At 35.5% G+C, this 26,031-nt stretch overlaps 1 protein-coding gene across 2 annotated transcripts in view; it reads left to right on the top strand.

Moving 5' to 3' along the window:
- The window catches only part of Nrx-IV (neurexin-4), a 491,733-nt gene that overhangs the window by 383,560 nt on the left and 82,142 nt on the right, over positions 1–26,031 (top strand). For both annotated transcript variants that reach the window (XM_090412013.1, XM_090412014.1), the window contains exon 20: positions 13,859–13,992. In XM_090412013.1, coding sequence (XP_090268139.1) covers positions 13,859–13,992 — 134 coding nt within the window. The remainder of the gene's footprint in view (positions 1–13,858; positions 13,993–26,031) is intronic.

The following is a 26,031-nucleotide window of genomic DNA, read 5'->3' as shown; positions in this document are numbered from 1 at the left end:
GCCTTTGATGGCTTTTTCTACTTCAAGTATGGATATGTATTCCTGACTGCATGCCTTGTCAGTGTTTTTTGCCACTGTGCTATCACTGCTTGTTTCATTTAGCAATTTTTCTAAATAATTACTCCATACTTCAAGGATATCTTTTTCTCCCCATTTTGATGTCACCTTTATCATCTCTAAGTCCTTTTACAGCAATTTTTTCTCCATTTCTAAGCTTCTTCAACAGCCTCCAGAATATTTTGCCACCTTCTTGATATTTATTTTCTATATTCTTGCCAAAGTCCTCCCATGACTTTTGTTTAGCCTAATTTTACACAGTGTTTAACTTTCTTACATTTGTCTCTGTATTCTCTAAGAGCACAAGCTGACTTATTTGCCGGGAACTTTTGATATGCTTTCTTCTTTTCCTTCACTGCCTCTTTAACTTCCTGTGCCACCATGGAGTTTTGATTTTTCTATTCTTGCACACAACCTCACCACCTGCCTCTCTGGCTGAATCAATCAGTGTTTTCTTCAAGGCTTACCACTGAATCTCCAAGGTTTGGTTGCTATTCTCAAACTCTTTCATTTTTTCTTCAATAATCTTTCTGTATTTTAGTCTACGATTGACATCTGAGAGCTGCTCAACTTTTATTCGCTTTAAGACTTTCTTACATGTTATTCTTTTCGATATGAAATTCAATTTTATCTTGCTCAAGACTAAATAGTGATCACTTCCAATTTCAAATTCTCTGTACACTCTGGTGTTCTGCACCAGAGAGAAAACATCACTATCGAAAATAACATAGTCAATGAGACTTTTCTTATTCCTTGCCTCTTCTCTCCATGTGAATTTGTGCACATTTTTATGTTGGAACATGGTGTTAGTAATAACCAGTCCATGTCCTGAGCAGAAATCCAACAGGTATTTGCCATTATTATTAGCTTTGCTCTTTTCTCCAAATTTTCCCAAAATATTTTTGTATGTCTGACAATCATTTCCTACTCTTCTATTTAGATCCCCAACAAGGACCAACTTTTCATTTTTCATTGTGTCAGTTGTTTTCTCTAAAGCATCAAAAAATTCTTACCCTTCTACCTTAGTAGAACCTTCTGTGGGACCATAGGCACAAATAAGTCTCATTGTCCAATTTCCCATTCTGATATTTGCCCAGATTACTCTACTTGAGACTGCCTGCCATTCAAGAAGATTAGTCTTGTATTTTGTGTTGAATACTATGGCTACTCCTTCTTTTCCTTGATTGTCTTTGCCTGAATATAACATTTTGTATTTATTGCTCAGAAAGATCTCACCAATTTTTGTCTTTTTTGTTTCAGTCACCCCTATTATGTCGATCTGGTACTTATCTAATTCCTCAGCTAGCTCCATTTCTTTGCCATTCGGGCTTCTTATGTTGATAGTACCGATCTTTAACTCTGGTGATGTTGAGTTAGAGTGTGTTTTCAGATTTGTTTCAGTAGCTGACTTTTCGCTGTTCACCCTGGTTCCCTGGCGAAAACAACAAGGGCCATGTTTAACCGGTCGACACCCCAGCTTGCATGAAATTTTGTCATGTTGTACCTTCATTTTGTATTTTGGTTTAACCAATAAGAATACAATTTGGTCGGCTAAATCCCAAATTGCCAGCCCATCCTCGTTCATTCAGTATCCAAGTAGATACCCAACAGGGTGCACCGCGAGAAGGTGAGAATTGGACATTAGATTAGAAGCCCTGGTTGTTTCTCTGCATTCCTTTAATGGCTATGTGGAGGTCTCCTCTCAGTTATACAGCTTTAACCCTTGAGCACCCCCTATAAACTATACTGCAAAATTTCAAAGTGCTGATATAAAATTGCAGCGTCTTATTTTCTTTTATATATATATAAAGATTAAATGACAAAGCCGAGAGATGAAAGTAAAAAATACTATTTATTTGAGCACAACTAGTTTTTTCATCTTCATAGAAGACTTCTTCAGGAACAAAATATCTATACATTAAAGCATTGCCATATTAACACTTGAAGCTGTTCTGTGTATATCCTCATTGTTGGGCGTGCACATGCGTTCAACATCTCATGAACGTCAAAGTTAATGGTGGTGCAGTGGTAGTCTGAGAGATTATAGTTGAGGTTGGTGAGATGTATTTGATTGAGGACGATTTCTTTGGATTCCACAATTCTTCTTTCCAGTTCATCATAGTATCAAATGATATTTTCAGATTTGTCCCATAAGACTGGATAATTGAAGTTTTCATCATTAGCATCAGCAGGATTTGGGACCTGGTTCGACAGAGCACTAGCTCTGGTTCTGCCGTATGTGACGTCTCTTTTATGTTCAAGATGTAATTCTTTTTTTAAAAAATGTCTTAATTGAGTAAATCCATTATATACATATGTATGTATGTATATATAAATACACTATGTCCTCCCACTATGTCCCATTCTCTCATGTATTGATTCTCCGACGTACAAACTTTCTAAACTTCTTGCAAAATACCTGAAATGTTTTTCAGGCAAGTCTTCATCCTTTATCAATAACACAGCGGACTTTGTTTCGTACATTAAGGATGTGACAGTTAATGAAGATGAAATCATGGCTAGCTTCGACATAATTTCCTTGTTCACTGATATCCCAACAGACGAACTCATAACATTACTCAAAGACAAGTTATCCAAAAAAATGTTGGCCTTACTTGCCCGTTGCATCAAGTCTGGTTACTTTAGATTCCAAGATTCTATATACAAGCAAAATCATGGTCTTGCGATGGGTAATCCTTTATCCCCTGTTCTTGCAAATATTTACTTGGAAGATTTTGAAGCCAAGGCTATCTCTTCCTTTGCTTTAACACCTGAAGTTTGGAAACGTTATGTGGATGACATTTTCCTCATTTGGAGCCATGGACATGATTCCCTAATGGATTTCCTGGAACATCTTAATAGTCGACATCCAAGTATAAAGTTCACAGCAGAGCTTGAAACTGATAGTTCCCTGCCCTTTTTAGATGTAAAACTGACCCACTCTTCTGGTAAACTTAAAATTTCGATGTATAGAAAGCCTACACATACCAACAGATATCTTCATAGTCAGTCCCATCACTTCCCTCCCCAAAAACTTGGAATAATTTCTACCTTGGGGCATAGAGCTCGCTCTCTTCTTGATGACCCAAATGAACTTCAAAAAGAAATCAGCTATCTCAAAACCACTTTCATACTTAATGGATATTCTGAAAGAATTATTGAAAAATTTCTTTTTAATCCTCCTAGTCATCACACAGAAGAAATAAATACATTTAAAGGTAATATATCTATTCCTTACATAAGTTCAGTTTCACAAAAATTAGCCAAGGTTCTAAAAAAATGCATTATCAGAACTTTGTTCACTCCACTTCCAAAAATACGATCCTTAATAACCACCCAAAACCTTATCATCATCATCATCTTAAATATCCTGGTGTGTACAAAATATGGTGTGATTGTGATATTCCTTATTTTGGCCAGACGGACAAATCTATTGAATTACGTATAGAGGAACACATGAGGGACATTGCTTACAAGAGTCAGCGAGCCAGTGCCTTATCAAGCCATATCCTTTTCTCGGCTGATCCTAATGATGAAAACCCAAGTCATACTGTCTGCTGGGACAGATCTACTAACATCTTTCGTTGCCATGATGAATTGGAGAGAAAAATCATAGAATCTAGGAAAATCATCCTCAACCCTGAACATCTAAATAATAACCTGAGCTACAACCTCCCAGATAGTCATTCAGCTGTAATTGTGTACTGGCATTCACGTGATGCTACAAGCACGCACTCTCCCAACAATGCAACAAACAAAAGAACAGCTTTAAATACAACTGCGACGTTTTCATGCTAATTATGTGTAGAGACTCTCTATGTTGTGCATAGTTTTTTTTAACCTTCAGTGTTTAGTGTTTTTTCTTTTCTTTTATAATGTCACCTGATGAAGGCTGTTATAAGCCGAAACTAGTCATGTTTTACTATTAAACCCCCTTTTTTTTATCTAACTCTCGGTTTAAGTCATTCAACTCTATTTTACAATATATATAATGGGGCTTTCAGTATCAGAGATATATTCTAGAATGTTAAAGCTGATAATAAATTGTAGTAAATTTAGGCAGCAACTTTGTGATAGTTCTTTAATATGGTCTACTAATTCAGAGGAATTAGTATACCATATTAATTACATAAAAACTTTGATAGCAATTATTTGACCTCCTAGAAAGGGAACTAAGACTAGCATCAGTGGTTGAATTCAAAAAGGCTGACTTTGAGGGTATGTTAACAGAATTAATAAATATTAGCAAGATGAAATGATTTAATGGAAGTGCAAATGCTGGCAGACTTGTTGCATAATTAAATGTTTTAAGTTTGTTTATTGTAAAATATACACGTGTGCACGTACACACAGGTAATTCGACAACTAGTTTTGTTAGAAAGCATTATCCTACCAAGAGTTTCACTAGGTTTTCTGAGTCTCAGCTATCTTTCTGTTCCTTTGACTCAAGATTTTTACATTTTTGCTTATGAAAATTCTTTAAATATATTTAAATTTTTAGTATATATTTTTTAAATAATGAATTGCTGACACATTTTTATTAAATGCATCAACAATTGCATGATTAAGCAGATATAAGAGTAAATTTTCAACTAAGCTTTCAGGTCAGTATTTCTGCATCAATCTGTCATTATAATTACAGTATGTTTTTCAAAATTATACCAAATGCTTGTATTCGTAAGTCTACGATATTTTGAATATCAACTGAGGAACGCTTTTTTTGAGTATATACTAACTAATTCTAAATTAAACATTTTTAAATCATCTGAATATACAGCAATATTGAAGTGCAGTTTATTTCCAATACTTGCCAATTCATCCAAATTAGGACTAAAACAATGATCCAGTTCTGCTAATTCTTTAATTTTTGATATTTCCTCTTTTATATATGAATAATGTCTAAAATTAACTTTAAAATATCTGACTGGTTTGATAATACATAATTCCAAGTTGAAATTGATTGGCATAAAAAAAAAAAAATTTAACAATTGTTCAAACTGAGTTTCATCTTTTGCAGCTAATCTAGATACAATCTCACTTAATATTCTTGTTTTACAAAAGTTTAAAATTGACTTCTTCTGCAGCTTTTCCCACTTAAGTAGGGTTGCTGTTTGTAGTGATTCTCCTCCATATCCGCCTGTCTCGAGCTCTATCCACATCCAAGTTCTTCATCTACAAGTCCTCCTCAACCATCTCCTTCCCTCTCTTCTTTGGCTGCCTGCGCTTCCTCCTCCCCCTGTACATCCATCTGCATGACCTTTCTTCCCACATACTCTTCCTCCCTCCTCATCACATGACCAAACCATCTCAACCTTGCCTCCTGTAACTTTGCTCCTAAGTTCGTAACTTTCACCGTTCCCCTTACATAATCATTTCTCAAACGATCCTTTCTGGTCACACTGTACATCCACCTATGCATTCTCATCTCCGCTACCTCCATCCAACTGATGTTATTTTTCCTCAGGGCCACAGTTTCCATAGCATACGTCATAGCTGGTCTCACTACTGTCCTGTAGATTTTGCCTTTTAGATTGATTGATACCCCTCTTATCGCATAGCACTCCTGCCATCTCTCTCCAGTTCCTCCATCCTGCTTGTATCCTGCATCCCACTTCTTCTCAGCCTCACCTTCCTGGTGACATTTCCTTCCAGCTCTAGATCTGTCTCCTGGCTGCCATCTGCTTTGCAACACATATACTCTGTCTTATGTCTGCTCAGTCTCATACCTCTCTCTTCCAGTACTTTCCTCCAACTTTCCAGTTTAGCTGCCACTTCTTCTGTTGATTCTGCACACAACACGATGTCATCTGCATACAAAATATAGTCCAAGGAGCGTCTTCTCTCACCTCCTCTGTCACTACCTCCATCACAATAATAAACAGGAATGGACTTAATGCTGACCCTTGATGCAAGCCAACTGTCACTGGAAAACTTTGTCTCTCCCAGGCAGGTTGAACTCTTGTCTTCACATTTCTGTACATCTCCTGCACCAACCTGACATATTTCTCCGGTACCTTCTTCTCCCTCAAACACCTCCAGACTTCTTGCCTTGGCATTCTATCATAAGCTTTCTCCAGATCAATAGAAACCAGATGTAGCTCCCGTTGCTTCTCTCGAAACTTTTCCATCATCTGTCGTAACCCAAAGCTAGCATCTTTCGTCGATCGACCAGGCACGAAGCCAAATTGCTTGTTTGCAATCTTCACCTCCTTCCTCAGTCTTCCATCAAGAACCCTCTCTAGGATCTTCATTGTCTGGGACATCAACTTTATTCCTCTGTAATTCTTTCAGTCTTGGGCATCCCCTTTACATCTTGTAGATGGGGACAAGAGTACTTTCCCTCCATTCCTCATATATATTTTCTTGTTGACAAACTTTTATTAACAGGTCCCACAGCAGGTCAATTCCCTCTTCCCCTAGTGCCTTCCATGCCTCCACTGGGATCCTGTCAAGGCCTACTGATTTTCCATTCTTCATCCTCTTTACGGCTTCCTTCACTTCCACTCTGCTAATGTTCTGCACCGTCCCCTCATAAGGCTCCCCATCCTCTCTGTGAGTCCTTGCATTTTCTTCATTCAAAAGCCCTTCAAAATATATTCTCCATCTGTTTCTTATATCCACATCCTTCCTTAATACCCTTCTTCCAGAGTCTTTGATGCCTTGTTTCTACATTTTGCCAATCGATAAATCTTTCTCTGTTCTTCCTTTGTTTCTAATTGATCATAAAGGTCTTGTCTTGATATGCCATGGCCTTCGCCTGTGCAACAACTCTTTTGGCTTCTCGCTTTTTCTCTCTGTCCTCTTCCACTCTTTACTCGTTCCACTTCTGCTTTGCCTTCCTCTTAGCCATCACTGCATCTTGTACATTATTATTCTACCACCAACCCTCCTTCTGCTCTCTAATCTTTCTGGATGTTTCACCAAGCACCTTATTGCACAGATTAGAATTACTTTGGAATTATGTCTCCACCAGTCTTGTATACTTTCTAGTCCATCCGAAATCCTCTCTAACACCTTCTCCCTAAAGCAGTTCCTCACACGCTCTTCTTTTAAGCGAAACCACTTAATTTTCTTCCTCTCATGGCTTCCAAAGGTTCCTGTCGTCAACTTTATTTTAAAGTCTGCACATAGCAGTCGGTGTTGCTGTGCCACCTGATCTGTTGGGATTACTTTACAATTTGTTACTGCCTTAAGATATTTTCTTCTAGTCAAAATGTAGTCAATCTGTGAACTATTGTTGCCGCTTCTGAAATGTTATCAAATGCTCTTACAGAAAAAGAAGTTCACAATTGCCAGATCAAACACTACTGCAAAGGCCAAAATCCTCTCTCCTTCCTGGTTCATCATTTCCACTTCATGGCCACCATGCACCCTTTCACAGTACTTATTCTGTCTCCCTATGTGTCCGTTCAAGTCTCCTCTGACAATCACCATCTTATTTTCTTCCAGTTCCCTCATTTCTTCATCTAGCACGTTCCAGAATTCATCCTTCTCTTCTGCTGTACATTCGCATGATCCTGTCATTCCTCCTACCCACTTCCAGTACTTCGCCCTTCTTTCTGCCACACACCACAATTCCGACACCATTTCTTCCCTCTTTATTCGCTCCAGAGTAGAACAATTTATACCCATCTCCTTGTTCCTTCGCCTTTTCCCCCTTCCACCTTGTCTCCTGCAAAAGTATAAAATTGACTGATCAGCCTTAATTCTTTTGAGCTGCTTGAAGGTTCCATATTTTCCTCGGTCCCTGTTTTAAAATTAGATTCGTGCATGCATTCTAAATACCTTATTAGTCCAGTCCAATAGTGTTCAGTTCCTTATATGAAATCTGCATTGGACAATAACTGCACTGGTGCTTCCTCATTTTTTTATATTTCTTAAAGTGTTTCCAAACTTCAGATTGATTTATTTTCATCAGAAGATTATATTCTCATAAGCTTTCTGATAAATTTCAAAAGTTTTTAAAGGTTTTTTTTAATATATTTGGCTATAAAATATTATATCCGTTTTTTATCCATCCTCCATTTAAGGGAAATTAAAATTATAAAATAATTTTATCTTACCAACATGTTATCAAATATGATCCCTAAACATGAAAAAATAATAACTTCACCATACATTATAGCATAAGTCTGTTAGCTACTGATAGTGATTTTGTTTCCATTTCACTAATGAACCACCTGCTAAGATGAGTAATTCTGAAAATGAACTGACTCAGATCGAGTGAGTTTAACAAAAAATATCTATTACATGTGGCTGTTTCATTGCACTTGATTTATAGTCATATTATTATTATATGACTAATATAAGTCATACAGAAAGCTGTATATAAAATCAACAGTGTTATGTAGCTGTGTTAAGATGGGAATGGACATCATCATGGAAATGATTAAGGGGAAAATGATTGTGTTTGTCTGGACTTATCGAGCAAGTGAAAGGATGTCTGCATAAATACAGCCCTAGATGAGAACAGATCTGAAAGTTGTCCAACTGTGTCACACAGACTACAGAGTAGTATATAAAAAGAAGCATGCATGAACTTATGTCTATACACGAATGCTAGGAGTATCAGAAACAAATATGCCGGGACCTGAGATTGTAGGCATTAGTGAGGCCTGGCCATCAGAAGCAGACATGTTAACATGTATTGATTGTAAAGGATCCATTATTTTTAGGAAGGATAGACAGGAGAGGAGGAGGAGGCAGGTGTACTGCTAGTGGTATTGGATGACTTGAATCCAGTTAGAGTTCAGACTTATGACTGTCTGAACATAAGTCTGAAATCGGGGGCGCATTAATCGAGGGATTGCTAATACAGCAATCCCTCGATAAATGCGCCCCTGATTAGTGAGCCATTTTTTTGCAATAACCAAATTCAATTAGTGTGCCTATATACATTTTTTATGGCTAACTATTTAAAAAAAAAATCACTCACCAGGATGAAATAATTTAATTACCGATTTGAAAACATTTTACAGAATTATTTTTTAATGGCATACTATTTCCATGTATGCTATGTTCCAAATTTACCGCCAAAATTTATGTCGTCTGCTTTATATAGCATTTTGCTGATCATATCTCGTGCAATTGTTTTCCATTAAATTATTTTCCTAACCTTTAATCATGAGTAAAAGAATTAGTGAGCAAAAAATAGAAGTGTGAAAATGATTCGAAAAGTAATCTGATTGGAAGTAAAACTTGAAATAAAAAATGAACAAGGCAAGTCCAGAGCAAAGATAGGACAAGAACACAAAAATGGGTGAATCAACTGCTGAATACAAAGAGAAAGGTAAGGCTGCTTCAAGTTCATCATGCATGCACTCGAAATCAAAGTATTATTATGATTGAATTAGAGAGACTTCTTTTTACATGGATTGAAGATTGTAACCAAAAACGGATACTGCTAAACACTGGCCTTATTAAATCAAAAATCTCTTTGTAACCTGGAAAGATAGGACTATCAATGATGGAAAAGAAGAAGAATTCCACTTTAGTGCTGGGTGATTTGAGTGTTTCAAAAAGAGAAATAACCTACATAATGTTCTAATCACAGGCGAAGCTGCAAGTGCTGATAAGGAGATATCCAGAAATTTTGAAGAAAATTGTGTAAGAAGGGGACTATTGTGATCAACAAATATTGAATGTCGGTGAAACAGGCCTTTTTTAGGAAGCGAATGCCTTCCAAGACTTTTCTAGCCAAATCAGAGAAATTACTGCTAGCAATATGCGAGCCATTTGGAAGCACATTCTTCCACATTGTGCAAATTAATTTAGAGGCTTTTCAAATGAATCTAAGTTAATTAAATATCATTCTGAGAAGCTGAGTGATTCCGACCTGCTAAATTTAGATGCACAGCAGGAAGATCCTGAAGAATATGAAGAAAATTTCATCACTGACAAGCCCAAAGAGGTTTCACAGAAAATTTGAAAATAGTTTTCGTACAATTTATGTTTTTAAGTAGCAATGCTTAGAGACTGACCCTGGTGAAGAGAGAACCAGTAAAATTTGCAGAAGAGGCAATAGGGCCATGCCTGCCAAACTACATTAGCTCAATTCTTTGTTAAGAGCAAAATAATAAATTTATATTTTGAATATGTTTTTATCATCTTTCAGCTTCACTTTAACTAGACCCTGAGACATACCCTAATTCTTTTATAAAAAAAATTAAGGGTCAAAAATGAAATCTGAGGAACGAATTATTCATTTTCTCATATAACCTATGTTATATGGGAAATGTTCCCATATTACATAGGTTATATTCGATTAGTGCATTTTCGATTAATACGCCTGTTTTAAAGAATGCATTAGGCTCATTAATCAAGGGATTGCTGTAACAGTTTTTCATGTGGCAGTGAGTTTGAACCATCTGGTCTGAGGTGGTCTAACAAGATCACATGCATAATGGGATGCAGTTGCAAACCTAGTGGATTGGTTGCTAGGGATGAAGAAATGCATTACTAAATAAAGATAAGTGTGAAACCAGTACTGAGGGACTTGAATTATTCAACCATTGATTGGGTAGTAGTGAAATCTCAGAAGAATGAGATTGAATTTATAGAGCCATTGCAAGACAACTTCCTCAAGCAACATGTGACTGCAGAAACTCAAGGTCAAAGAGTGTTAAATCTGATTATGGCATCATAGGGGATTTCAGTTAAAGATGTAACTATTCTGCCTCCAGTTGGTGACAGTGATTGTGCAGTACTCACTTGGGAAGAAGCTAAGTTTATCGATGTTCCATTCAGAAAAGGTTACATGCTGAGCTACAAAGCAGGAAATTATGACTGGCTGAAGAACATGTAGGGTTCTTCACCATGGTATCAGTTGTTGGATGGAAAGGATATCAACAGCATAGAAAGCATTTAAAAAATACTTAAATGATGCAGTATCAGAACATCTTATTAAGCAAGAGATTCTTAAGAAAAAGATTATGTGGAAGAAATACCTCCTGCATAGGGATAATGTCAATTATGAAAATTATAAGAAGCAGGCCAGAAGAGTTACTTTAAAGTCAACTTTTGTATAGAAAGCTAAGTTTGAAAAGAAACTGGCTCTGCAAGCTGAAGATAACCCAAAAGAATGCCATCACTATGTTACAAGTAAAAGAAAGAATGAATATGAAAGAATAACTCTGCTGAATGCAGGTGTGCAGGTGCCAGAAGAGATTGTTCAGCTAATAAGTGCCCATTTTACTAAAAGCTATCAAATTGGGGTATGCAACATTGCACTCACTATTACCTCTTCACCAGATGAAGAGACTTAGGTGTATGAGGAGAAGGTACCAGAACCTTTGAACAAACTTAATAAGAATACATCAGTAGGAACTGATGGGATATCAGCATGGATGCTAAGAGTGTTGTGCTGTAATAATGGCTGTTCCTATTACAAGGCTATATAATTTGAGTCTCAGAGCAGGAAGATTAAATGGGAGTGGAAAGAATATGATAATCCCACTGCACAAGATTGGTGCAAAGACTGATGTATCCAACTTTGTATCATTATGATGATTTTGGAAAAGTTGGTTAGGGTTTACATAGAGAAATGGGTTAACAGGGAATCTATATTTTGTAATGACTACATCGGTCTACTTAGGAAAGGTCATGTTTAAGCAAGTCACTCACTTTCTATAATAATGTTACCAAGTTAGACAAGTGGAATGGATGCACCATGATACTTTTTGATTTTGCAGTTGCTTTTGACAGAATATAGAATGGAAGACTGTTGTATGAAATGGAGAATATGGGATTGGATTATAAAATGTTGCATGGATAAGAGGATGGTTGACTGACATGTTGAATGTTATGCATTAAGGACGCAAACTTTGTTTGCACACACTTGGATAAAGGATTAAACTAAATTTATTATAGTCTGACCAAGTGAAAAATAAACTTTCAACATCTTTCTCTAAATCCAGAGTAATTTAATAAAAAGGTGGCACGCTGTTTGGCAGCTCCTATAGGAGGAGATGACCTTGCTAATGCTTCTGCCTTGGTATCTCCACTTGGGCCTGGCTCCCACTGAAGAGACCTCAATAAAGGTTGAAACTAGTCTGGGTAGTGGCCCTTCCCTTAATGCATAACATTATACATATCCGCAAGGAGATGTGTTTTGTATTATGGGAGATACCGAGATAGGAGTAGTTGGTAGCTTACTCCACCTTTGCAAGGAGTCGCCCGGTGTTGTACCACTTTACCCCAGTCCTGAAGATACTTTCAGGCGCAAACTTTGTTTGCACACACTTGGATAAATTAAACTAAATTTATTATAGTTAGCATCCTTAACAAATCAAAACCACCAAAAAAGTAATATACCACATAAGGAAATAGCTGCTTTAAAAAAATTATATAAGAATAAAAATATTGCGATTACTAAAGCTGATAAGAGTAATGCCACAGTTATCAATTAATATTGGATGGGGGGGGGGGGAAAACTATATGCTATACAAAAGTCGTTAAAGGTCTGAAAGATTATTTTTAGAGTTGGCCATGGAGCATTCTCTTAACCTGAACAAGTATGGTTTCATTAATTTGTCCAAAGTTCTCCCAACAGTCTTCCAAATGTAATTTGGGAGATTGTTATCTTAAGATCAACTTGTACATAGCTATAATACTTTTTTTTTAGAGAAGACTCCAAATCTTTTCTTCATTACAGTTTGAATTGTTTCACTTACTCATTGTCATGTGTTAACTGTAACATATATGTGTCTCTGAAGATACTGGTTTGAAATATAAGCCAGTTAATGAACATCTTTTTATAATTTGGTTCGTTTGGTGTTGCAATACCATTAAAAAATTAAGTCATGAATAACATCAACAACTAAGCATGTCCATTAGATTATACATCTTATTTACTGAGGACTAATGATCCAACTATATGTGACACTTCTCTTACCCTTTGCCATGTTCTGGTTGGTGGCAACACTTCACTCGAGAAAGAAATGAAAATTTAACTAATCTGGGTGAGCTGTATGCACAGTAAGGTCATCTCAAACTTGGACAAATTATGTGAAATTTTCAGATAACAATTTCACTGGCTTCCTTAATTTATGCTCATACTATGCTTTGGCGTGATTGTAAACAACAGGCACCTTTCCAGTCAATTCTATGTATTCACTAGAGGTCAAGCCAGTAGAATAACAGTTGATCAAATCATTGTCACTTTAGCATACGGTTTGAAATGTAATTTAGCTTGTCTTTCTATGTCTATATATATATGTGTGTGTGTGTATACACGATGACCTTAATATGAAGGTTGAAACGTCAGGAAAGGAAAGTAATTATTCCTAACACAGTTTTAGTCTCCATAATTTTATTGAAATGAATGCTGATCACCATGTAACACTAAAGGAAAGGTAACTAAACATCTTTTATTAATATGTATATCCATTACATTAAGTTTAAATAAAATGCATCTCTGGTTATTTTGAAGGAGACAAGGTATGTTAGAATATATAGGTAAAAATGCTTGTTTCATTACTTTATAGATACGATAGTTGATATAGCATTAAAATTATTAAAATTAGCATTAAAATTAAAATAGCCGGCAAAGGTTGGTCGATTGGTAGAGCCTCTGCTACTAATGGCTCAGTTAAGTAAGTTTGAGCGCGGTTAGTAGTTGGAAGGGGACCCATCGTTCGATGCTGTTGGCACACTCTCCCTCGATGAGTCTTTGGACTCCCTGGAGGTGTCAAATAATAATAATAAAAATTCTTGGCACTCTCTGTCACTATTAAATTTCATATAAACTTACATTTTTCATGGATAAAGATTATGATCTAGCTCTGCAGATATTTTTCTTTAGGTCATTTACGTTTGGTGTTTGATTTTGGATTTGAAAGACAAGAAATAATCATTAAAAATGAGAATTTTGCCCTTGGACAACACCACAACATTGAAATGAGAAGATCATCAAAAGGTGCTGTGTTAACAATATATGTAAGTTGCTTTTTTGAGTATTGACATTCAGAATTAGCTTAATAAATGTTTGTTAGCTGAAGTTCTTTATTTCTATGCAGAAATATCTTATTTAAGAGGTTTGAATTATTTCTTCCACGCATTATGAATGGCATTGCATAGCATAGATTCACAGGTAAATAATGGTAACTTCACCTGAACTTCACAGGTAAATAATGGTAACTTTGTTTGCACTTTAGGTTGCAAACAAAGTTTGCTTACACGTGGATAAAGGAGTAAACCAATTATTAATACTGTTTTTATAAATTCAATCAAGTTAAAGATACAAGAAATTATGTACTTCTTTAATCCTTGATCCAAGTGTAAGCAAAGTTTGCACATGAAGTTTCTTCATGATCAAGCTACCTGTATACAAAGATTAATGACTTCACATCACTTGTATTAGTATCCCATAATATCCTTGAAGACGTATAATGCTATGCATTATGGGAAGGGTCACTACTCAGACCCAGAAGTGATACTAAGATTGAAATAATGCAGAAGTCATATTTGCATATACAAGTATATGAAAATACAAATATTTTCACTAACTTGTAGGTCTATCATATCACTCCTATCCACTAGACTCTATAAAAAAGGTGTCACACCTTATTATTAAAATACTCTGGATTAGAGATAGTTGTTTGAAGTTTTTTTACTTGGTTATACTATAAATTAGAGATACCAAGAAATTTTATACTTGGTTTAATCCTTTATCCAAGTGTAAGCAAACAAAGTTTGCACCTGAAGTATTTTCAGGACTGGACAACTTGTATATAGAAGCTAATGACTACACATCACTTGCCTTAGTATCCCATAATGAAAAACACACATCCTTGCTAGATAATACTATGTGTAGTGATGTGTAGTCATTAGCTTCTATATGCGAGTTGCCCCAGTCCTGAAAATACTTCAGGTGCGAACTTTGTTTGCTTACACTTGGATAAAGGAGTAAACCAAGTATATAATTTCTTGGTATCTTTAATTTTATAGTATAAATTACTGGAAAAACTTCCAACAGTTTCACTCAAGAACATGTTCCTTATAATTAGTACACTCCTGCAACAAATGGTAGTTAGAGATATGTAATCATTGTATTTTGAAAAAGATGATGCATATTTTATTATTATTATCCAAAACCGCATGGAGTCAGAGACTTATCTAGGAGGTTCTTTTATCATACACACAGCTCATCATACCACAGTTTAAACACACTCTCAGACAAGGCATTCCAATCATTCATTCACAACTCTGCATGCAAAAAACCTGCTTCTCACTCCCCTGCTCACACCCTCTTTATACAGTTTCCAGGGATGACCTCTGGTTCTCCCCTGATCTCCAACTGTTTTCTGTAGAACCTCTTCAATATTGATCTTATAACAACCCCTTACTAACTTCTAGGTCTCTATTATATCACCCCTCTTCCTGCTATCCACTAGACTCTGTAAATTGCATCTTCTCAACCTTTCTTCATATTTGACATTCTAGAGATCAGAAAATACTTTAGTCAGTTCCCTTTGGACCCTTTCCAACATCTCTTCATCCTTTTGAAAACCAGGTCACAAAATCAGTGCAGTAGTCCACTTGTGGCCTAATCAGAGTCTTATATAATGAAATGAGAATATCCTTGCTTCTACAAATCATTGTCCTTTGCATCATTCCCAAAATTCATTGTGTTGTCTTTTCAATTTTGACAATGTGTCCTCTAAATTTTAGATCCTTATCCACCATCACTCCAAGGTCTCTTATTTCCTCCACCTAACAACATATCCCTACCAAGCATAAATTCTACATCCCATCTTTGTTTCCCAAATTTTAAAACTTTACATTTTGCTTGCTGAAGGCTAACTGCCTTCATCCATAAAAATCAACTGCATCCTTTTGAACATTCCACACTGTATAAAGTTCCTTACCTGCAGTTTAGCCTACTTTGGACAGACTTGTAGATCAGTTAGCATCTGCCTTGAAGAGTACGAAAATTACATCTGCAATCGTCTGTATGACAAGTCTGGATTAGCAGACCATGCTCTGGATATTCCTTCACATAGAATTAGATCGAGGAAAACTTCTATATTACATAGAAGTCACTATAGGTCTGAGAGATTATTTTTAGAAGCAGCATCAGCTATGAAGCACTTTCCCAATCTCAACAAGTATGGTTGCATTAATTTACCAAAGATTGGAGAGACTGTTATTTTGAGACTTAATTGTCTCAATTTTCTAAATTAACATTATGGTTATCTGGCCCACAGAGGACACCATGTAAGGACATTAGTTCTGTTCTCAGTTAAAATTTGAATTCTTTTGTTACAATTACTTAGTTCAGTGTTGCATGCCTATCACAGTTATAATTGTACTCTAACAATGCTGGATAGAAAACTAGCAAAATATTATTATCAAGAGAGACCTCCAGGGACTCAGGAACTTATCGAGGGAGGCCATACTATTCACACCAGCTGCCATATCTCTTTTTGAATTCATTCACACTACTTGCACACACACAACATCCAGTGGCAATCCAGTCCATTCACACACTACTCTATGAGAGAAAAATCTTGCCCTAACTCCCTTCTTGACAGCATTCTCAACTTCCATGGATGCCCTCACATCCTTTCCCCACCCTCCATAAAATGAAAAATTCCATCTACTGAAATTCTTTATAACCCTTTCAGAAGTTTGTAACTCTCAATCATATCACTCCTCTTTCTCCTTTTGGCTAGTGTCTGCAGCCTACAAATTCTCAATTTATCTTCATAATCAGTATTCCACAATCCTGATATCATTTTTGACACTTTCCTTTGCACTCTATCCACTGTATCAGAATCACCAAGGAAACTAGGGGGACCAGACCTGCTCTCAGTGGTCTGCATGAGATCTTATCAAGGCCTTGTAAATAGGCAAAATGACTTCCTTATCTTTACATGTCAAGGTTCATTTCAGCATTGCCATTATTCTTTGAGTTGTATTTACAATTATTGATATATGATTCTTGAACTTCAACTTCCTGTCTAGTAAAATCCAAGATCAGTTTCTTCTAGCATTATCCCACCAGAGTGGATGATCGTACATTTATTTACATTGAAATGGCTCACATTGGTGAGTATGTTCATGGCATACCTAATCTTACTTCCATCAATATAACTTGCTATATTATATCTGTAGACTGGTCTGCTACTCTTCTTTCCTCTACTCTCTCTTACTTCTTACCCCCACCCCCACCCCCAATACTATTAGAGCACTTCAAGATCAACAGTCGATGGAGTGAGTGACTATTTCTTCTCAAACTGTAGTTCCCACTATCTACTAAAAAAAAGCAAGCCTAGTTGCCTTAAGGTGGTAGCTCCACCACTAGGATACCTATCCTCATGCTAGTAACTTGACATAGGGAAACACATATTACTTTCAAGTCTGAACGAAATTTAAACTGGGCAGAAAACATGGGAAAATACTGCAAACTGGAAAAGGTTAGTAAACTTTGGAAAAAGAAAAATGTGGTGAAATATGCTACATGGAACATTAGAAGCATAGCACATAACAAAGAAGAAGAATTACATAAAATTTTAAATGAAGAAAATATAGAAATTGCAGTTTTCTTACAGAAACAAACAAAAAAAAGAAACAATTATCATATCATAGTGGAGTAAACAAACAAATACTTGCAAAAAGACATAATGATTGGATCTATAAATCAATCCAAACTAAAATAACTCATACATACTGGATTGAAAGAATATTAGAAGTGTGATTAAAATTAAGGCAGATTTGACAGTTGATATAGTGTATGCCCTCGAAGAAAAAGAAGAAGAAAATAATGACTTACAGTTACAAGGAATATATGAAAAAGTAAATAAAACAGACAATATAATTAATGCTGGAGATCTCAATGCCAGAATAGGAATGAAAATTAATAATATATAAAAATTTGAAGAACCGAAAGTAAACAAAAGTGGAAAACGACTCATTGATTATATAATAATTTAAAAATAATGAACATATTATACCAGCAAGAGGGAAAAAATCTATAATAGACTACTTTATAGCAAATTAAAAAGTAGCAAACCTCTTCCTAGATTAGTCAGAAGAGGGCTAGAAATAGATACAAATCAATATTTAGTACAGGCAAAATTAAGGTTCCTACCAAATTGGTTACAAAAAATAAAAAAATAAACAATCTAGAGAAAGAAAATCTAATTACAAAGTAAGACTACTAAATGATTTAAGTATAAGAAATTATACCAGCAGAGGATTAATAAGTATTTAGAAAAAATACAAGAAAATGTAGACATTGAGAAAGAATGGAATAATGTTAAAGAAATTATTACCTCAATAGCATATGAAGTCTAAGAACACAAAAAATATCATAAAAATAAAAAATTACATATGGGACAATGAAATAAAAACAGTAGTTGCAGATAAAAAGTTAGTCTTTCAAATATGGTTAAGTAGCAAAAAACAAAAAGATGAAATTGAATTTTAACAAAGCTAGCAATAGCAAAAGAGAAATCAGAAAGAGACTCGGAGAAAGCTATGAAAAATTTGGATCATATCTAGAAAATGACATATACAAAATAACACCCAATGCATGGTCAAAGCTGTATAACTGAAAGGAGACCTCCACAGGAATGTGGAGAACCGACCAGGACTTCTGACCTAATGTCCAATCCTCACTTCTCATGGAACACCCTCTTGGGGGTCTACCTGGATACCGAACGAACGAGGATGGGCTGGCAATTTGGGATTTAGCCGACCAAATTGTAATTCTTATTGGCTTAAACCAAATTACAAAACTGTGGTACAAAATTTCATACCTGCTGGGACGTCGCCCGGTTAAAAAGACCCCCGTTGTTTTCACTAGGGAACCAGGGTGAACAGCGAAAAGTCAGCTACTAGAACAAATCTGAACAACACCAGAGTTAAAGATCGGTACTATCAACATAAGAAGCCTGAATGGCAAAGAAATGAAGCTAGCTGAGGAATTAGATAAGTACCAGATCGACATAATAGGGGTGACTGAAACAAAAAAGACAAAAACTGGTGAGATTTTTCTGAGCAATAAATACAAAATGTTATATTCAGGCAATGACAATCAAGGAAAAGGAGGAGTAGCCATTGTATTCAACATTAAATACGAGGCTAATCTTCTTGAATGGCAGGCAATCTCAAGTAGAGTGATGTGAGCAAATATCAGAATGGTAATTTGGACAATGAGACTTATTTGTGCCTATGGTCCCACAAAAGGTTCTACTAAGGTAGAAGCGGAGGAATCTTTTGAGGATTTAGAGAATGCATCTGACACAATGAAAAAGGAAAAGTTGGTCCTTGTTGGGGATCTAAATAATAGAGTAGGAAATGATTGTCAGACATACAAAAATATATTGGGAAAATTTGGAGAAAAGAGCAAAGCTAATAATAATGGCAAATATTTGTTGGATTTCTGCTGAGGACATGGACTGGTTATTACTAACACCATGTTCCAACATAAAAATGTGCACAAATTCACATCGAGGGAAGAGACAAGGAATAAGAAAAGTCTCATTGACTATGTTATTGTTGATATGATGTTTTCTCCCTTTTTCAGGACACCAGAGTGTACAGAGGATTTGAAATTGGAAGTTATCACTATTTAGTCTTGAGCAGGATAAAATTGAATTTCATATTGAAAAGAATAATATGTAAGAAAGTTTTAAAGTGAATAAAAGTTGAGCAGCTCTCTGATGTAAACTGTAGACTAAAATACACAAAGATTATCATCATCAAATTCCTGCCATGTACCCTCAAGGGGTGTACAGGATATGACAATACTACATGAAAAATTTACATCATTACTAACTTCCTATCTACAATTTTCCTCCAAATCAGTCTGTTACTTGTCAAGACTCCAACATTATCAGATCTTATATTTCTATCGTCTAAGGCACTTTGTACCGTATCAATCCAACTATATCTTGGTCTTCCTTTGGGTCGTTTTCCTGCCAACCTGGCAGAGAACACTTGTTTTGCTAATCTTTCCTCGTCCATTCTATTTAAGTGACCATACCACCTGAGATTAGCTCTGCTAACACATTCCTGGATGCTGACAATGTCAAGTTCTTTCCTAATATCCTCATTTTAAATATGATATTGCCATTGATGCCATCTGTTCACGCCTCTAATCTTTCTCAGGACTCTCATATCTGTGGTCTCTAGTCTTTTTGGTCAAGTGTTTTACTTCTGACCACACTCTCAGATCCATAAGTTTAAGCTGGTTTGTACACTGTTTTGTATACAGCTAATTTAGTGTTCCGACTAATTTATCTCTTATTCCATATGAATTTATTCAATTGACTTCCCACCATACCAGCTTTGCTGATTCTGTTGTCTATTTCTATATTTAATTTACCATCTTCAGTAAAAATCGTTCCACAGGATCTCCATTCACAACACAGTTAACATTTTCAATGACTCTACCTATTTTCATTGTCTTTGTCTTTTTATTGCTGACCTTCATACCATATCTATTACAACAGCTATTCAATTTAGTCAGAGAATCTTGCAGACTTGTATCGGATTTATTTAGAAGTATAACATCATCCGCACAAAAGCAAAGAGCTGACATTAACATCTCCAATTTTGATATCATGTTTAATACTACATTCCTTCATAATGTGATCCATATAGATAATGAATAACAGAGAGGATAATGTACATCCTTGTCTCACACCAGATTTAACATTAAACCATCTTGATGTACTTCCTTCAGTTCTAACTGCTGACTTACAACTCAAATAAAGACTAAGTATTGCTTGATATAATGCTCCATTGACATCATATAACTGCAGAGTATTGAATAGCTTCTCTCTTGGCACCTTGTCATATGCCTTTTCCAAATCGACAAAACTTAAATACAGATCTTTGTTATATTCCCATGCTTTCTCGACTATTTGTCGTAAAGTGAAGATCTGATCCTGACAGCCTCTATTTGGCCTGAATCCGGCTTGTTCTTCACCAAGCTTTTCTTCCACAATTCTTCTCAACCGTTTCTCAAGTATACTTGCATAGATCTTGCCAGGAACACTCAGTAGGGAAATACATCTGTAATTCTCACATTCAGTTTTATTTCCCTTTTTATATATGGGTACTATGAGAGCTCTACTCCAATAATCGGGAATTCGTCCCTCTGTCCAGGCTTTCTGAACTATGCAGTGCAGCCACAGTAAGACTTTTATACCACCTTACTTCAGCATTTCTGGTCGAATATCATCTACTCCTGCTGCCTTTCCACATTTCACGCCTTTGATGGCTTTTTCTACTTCAAGTATGGATATGTATTCCTGACTGCATGCCTGGTCAGTGTTTTTTTATCACTGTGCTGTCATCACTGCTTGTTTGATTTAGCAGTTTTCAAAGTAATTACTCCATACTTCAAGGATATCTTTTTCTCCTGTTTTCATGTCACCTTTATCATCTCTAACTCCTTTTACAGCACTCTCTCCTCCATTCCTAAGCTTCTTCAACAACCTCCAGAATATTTTGCCACCTTCTTGATATTTATTTTCTATATTCTTGCCAAAGTCCTCCCATGACTTTTGTTTAGCTAGTTTTACACACTGTTTAGCTTTCTTTCATTTGTCTCTGTATTCTGTAAGAGTAAAAGCTGACTTATTTGCCAGGAACTTTTGATATGCTTTCTTCTTTTCCTTCACTGCCTCTTTAACTTCCTGTGTCCACCAGGGAGTTCTGATTTTTTTATCCTTGCACACAACCTCACCACATGCCTCTCTGGCAGAATCAATCAATGTTTTCTTCAGAGTTTGCCACTGAATCTCCAAGGTTTGATTCCTGTTCTCAAACTCTTTCATTTTCTTTTCAATAATCTTTCTGTATTTTAGTCTACAGTTCACATCTGAGAGCTGCTCAACTTTTATTCGCTTTAAAACTTTCTTGCATGTTATTCTTTTCAATATGAAATTCAATTTTATCCTGCTCAAGACTAAATAGTGATCACTTCCAATTTCAAATCCTCTGTACACTCTGGTGTCCTGCACCAGGGAGAAAACATCACTATCAACAATAACATAGTCAATGACACTTTTCTTATTCCTTGCCTCTTCTCTCCATGTGAATTTGTGCACATTTTTATGTTGGAACATGGTGTTAGTAATAACCAGTCCATGTCCTGAGCAGAAATCCAACAGATATTTGCCATTATTATTAGCTTTGCTCTTTTCTTCAAATTTTCCCAAAATATTTTTGTATGTCTCACAATCATTTCCTACTCTGCTGTTTAGATCCCCAACAAGGACCAACTTTTCCTTTTTCATTGTGTCAGTTGCTTTTTCTAAAGTGTCAAAAATTGAAGCAAAAATGAAAGAGTTTGAGAACAGTAACCAAACCTTGGAGATTCAGTGGCAAGCCTTGAAGAAAACCCTGATTGATTCAGCTAGAGAGGCATGTGGTGAGGTTGTCAGCAAGGATTGAAAAATCAGAACTTCATGGTGGACACAGGAAGTTAAAGAGGCAGTGAAGGAAAATAAGCAAGCATATCAAAAGTTCCTGGCAAATAAGTCAGCTAGTGCTCTTAGAGAATACAGGGAGAAATGTAAAAAGGCTAAACACTGTGTAAAACTAGCTGAACAAAAAGTCATGGGAGGACTTTGGCAAGAACATAGAAAATAAATATCAAGAAGGTGACAAAATATTTTGGAAGTTGTTGAAGAAGCTTAGAAATGGAGGAAAGAGTGCTGTAAAAGGAGTTAGAGAAGATAAAGGTGACATGAAAACGGGAGAAAAAATATCCTTGAAGTATGGAATAATTACTTAGAAAAATTGCTAAATGAAACAAGTAGTAATAGCACAGTGGTAATAAAACACTCAACAGGCACACAGTCAGGAATACATATCCATACTTGAAGTAGAAAAAGCCATCAAAGGCTTGAAATATGGAAAGGCAGTAGGAATAGATGATATTCGACCAGAAATGCTGACGTATGGTGGTAGAAAACTCTTACAGTGGCTGCACTGCATAGTTCAGAAAGCCTGGACAGAGGGACGAATTCCCGATGATTGGAGTAGAGCTCCCATAGTACCCATATATAAAAAGGGAAATAAAACAATGTGAGAATTACAGAGGTATTTCCCTACTGAGTGTTCCTGATAAGATATATACAAGTATACTTGAGAAACGATTGAGAAGAATTGTAGAAGAAAAGCTTGGTGAAGAACAAGCTCGATTCAGGCCAAATAGAGGCTGTCAGGATCAGATCTTCACTTTATGACAAATAGTGGAGAAATCATTCGAATATAACAAAGATGTCTATTTGTGTTTTGATGATCTGGAAAAGGCATATGATAAGGTGCCAAGAGAGAAGCTATTCAATACGCTACAGTTATATGGTTATATCGATGGGGCATTATATCAAGCAATACTTAGTCTTTAGTTGAGTTGTAAGTCAGCAGTTAAAATTGAAGGAAGTACAGGAAGGTGGTTTAATGTTAAATCTGGTATGAGACAATGATGTATATTATCTATATGGATCACATTATGAAGGAAAGTGGTATTAAACATGATAACAAAATTGGAGATATTAATGTCAGTTCTTTGCTTTATGAGGACGATGTTATACTTCTAAATAAATCCGCTACGAGTCTGCAAGATTCCCTGACTAAATTGAATAACTGTTGTAACAGATATGGTATGGCGGTCAGCAATAAAAAGACAAAGAAAATGAAAATAGGCAGAATCGTTGAAAATGTGAACTGTGTTGTGAACGGAGACCCTGTGGAACAAGTAAAACATTTCACCTACTTAGGCACGATTTTTACTGAAGATGGTAAATTAAATATGGAAATGGACAACAGAATCAATAAAGCTGGTATAATAGGAAGTCAATTGAATAAATTCATATGGAATAAGAGAGAAATTATTCGGAAAACTAAATTAACTGTATACAAGACAGTGTACAAACCAGCTTTAACTTATGGATCTGAGAGTGTGGTCAGAAGTAAAACACTTGACCAAAAAGACTAGAGACCACAGATATGAGAGTCCTGAGAAAGATTATAGGCGTGAACCGATGGCATGAATGGCAATATCATATTCAAAACGAGGATATTAGGAAAGAACTTGACATTGTCAGCATCCAGGAATGCGTTAGCAGAGCTAATCTCGGGTGGTATGGTCACCTAAACAGAATGGGCGAGGAAAGATTAGCAAAACAAGTGTTCTCTGCCAGGTTGGCAGGAAAACGACCCAAAGGAAGATCAAGATATAGACGATAGAACTATAAGATCTGATAATGTTGGAGTCTTGACAGGTAATAGACTGATTTGGAGGAAAATTGTAGATAGGAAGTTAGTAATAATGTAAATTTTTCATGTAGTACTATCATATCCTGTACCCCCCTTGAGGGTACATGGCAGGAATTTGATGATGATGCATATAAAATACTAAAGCACGTGAATGCAGATATAAAAAACTGCAAATATAAATTGTGAAATAAATCTAAAAGAATTCTTGGATCACTTTACACATCTTTCGATCTAAAAGAATTCTTGGATCACTTTACACATCTTTGAACAGATAATATTAATATAAAAAAAAATCGTCCAAAACTTACAAAATGCTTTCAATGATATAATAACAATGAAAGAATTAAAAGACAACCTTAAGTAAAATAAAAAATGGTAAATCAGCAGGAGAAGATGAGATGAACTCTGAACGGTATAAATTTGGAAAAAAAATTTCATCAGAGATTAAAATTTTTAAATAAAATATATACAAATGGGCAAATACCAATAAAAAGAAATAAAAGCATAGTAATATCTATATTTAAAAAGGGAGATAAAACAAAACCTGCTAATTAACGAGGTAAAGAGCCAAAAGGCTATTTTTCCGGTGACATAAATTAAGGGGATGATGAATCCCGGATCAGTACGGGATTTATTATCCCCCCTAAATTAATTACACAGGTATTTAATTATAGAGATCAGGTAATAATATCAGATTAGGAGGACAGTTTACAGAGAGCAATATATAATTTAAACATTATAGTACAACAGTTTTGAATGAAAATATCTGTAGAAAACTCCAATTAGAATAAAATAGTTAATAATAAAATAATATAACAGATAAATATTTTCAGTTATTTTGGATACAAAATATATGAAGAAGAAATATATGTTGTATTTATCAGGTTATAGACCTGATAAATACAACACTTGGTCCAAATGTTGTACAAAAAGAAACACTTCAAAAATATGCAATACTTTTGCAGTGTCTGCATTATTATATGGAGCAAAATTCTAGCAATAAAAGAACTAGATAAACATATGTAAAAACAAATGAAATGAGATTCATGAGAAGAACTGCAAAATACACATTATTAAAAGAAAAAGAAATGAAACAAAGATATTTTAAAAGAACTAAAAATGAAATCAATAGAAAAAACTAAACAGTTACAATTGGATAGAACTTGTAAACTGAAAAGCCAATACTTGATATCCTAATCAATTAATGAAATATAAACTAATTGGAAAAAGGTCAGGTATCCATCTAATATCCTCTTTCCTTCAAAAGAGGATATTAGATGGATAATAAGACTGGAACAGACCAGTATGGTCTGTATCTGTAATTAGCACTATGATGATATAATATGATGTTGAATATCTAATATCAAATCATACCTTACATTTATTAACATTGAAATTGAAATGACAGCAATTTTCACATAGCCACAGTTCCAGCCTATTCACATCATTCTACAAGTACTGCATAGCAGCAGCACTCCTAATTACCCTACATATCTTGGCATCATCATCAGCAAATAGCTGTATGTCACATATCAAATATCACATATCCTTTCCAATGTCATTAATGTATAGGATGAACAACAATGGACCAAGGACTGATCTTTGAGACACACCACTGGTTACTTTGAATCTTGCCAATTCACACCCCCTATATGCGACTTTTTGATATGTCAGTCAGCCATTCTCTTATCCATGCCAGCAGTTTATAATCCAATTCCATATTCTCCAATTTAT

This window comes from Typopeltis vanoorti, chromosome 22 (assembly GCF_054136105.1).
Source record: "Typopeltis vanoorti isolate ZY-2024b chromosome 22, IOZ_Tvanoo_1.0, whole genome shotgun sequence".
Taxonomy (NCBI): domain Eukaryota; kingdom Metazoa; phylum Arthropoda; class Arachnida; order Uropygi; family Thelyphonidae; genus Typopeltis; species Typopeltis vanoorti.
The sequence above is the reverse complement of the archived record's forward strand: the minus strand, read 5'-3'. Positions and strand labels throughout refer to the sequence as shown.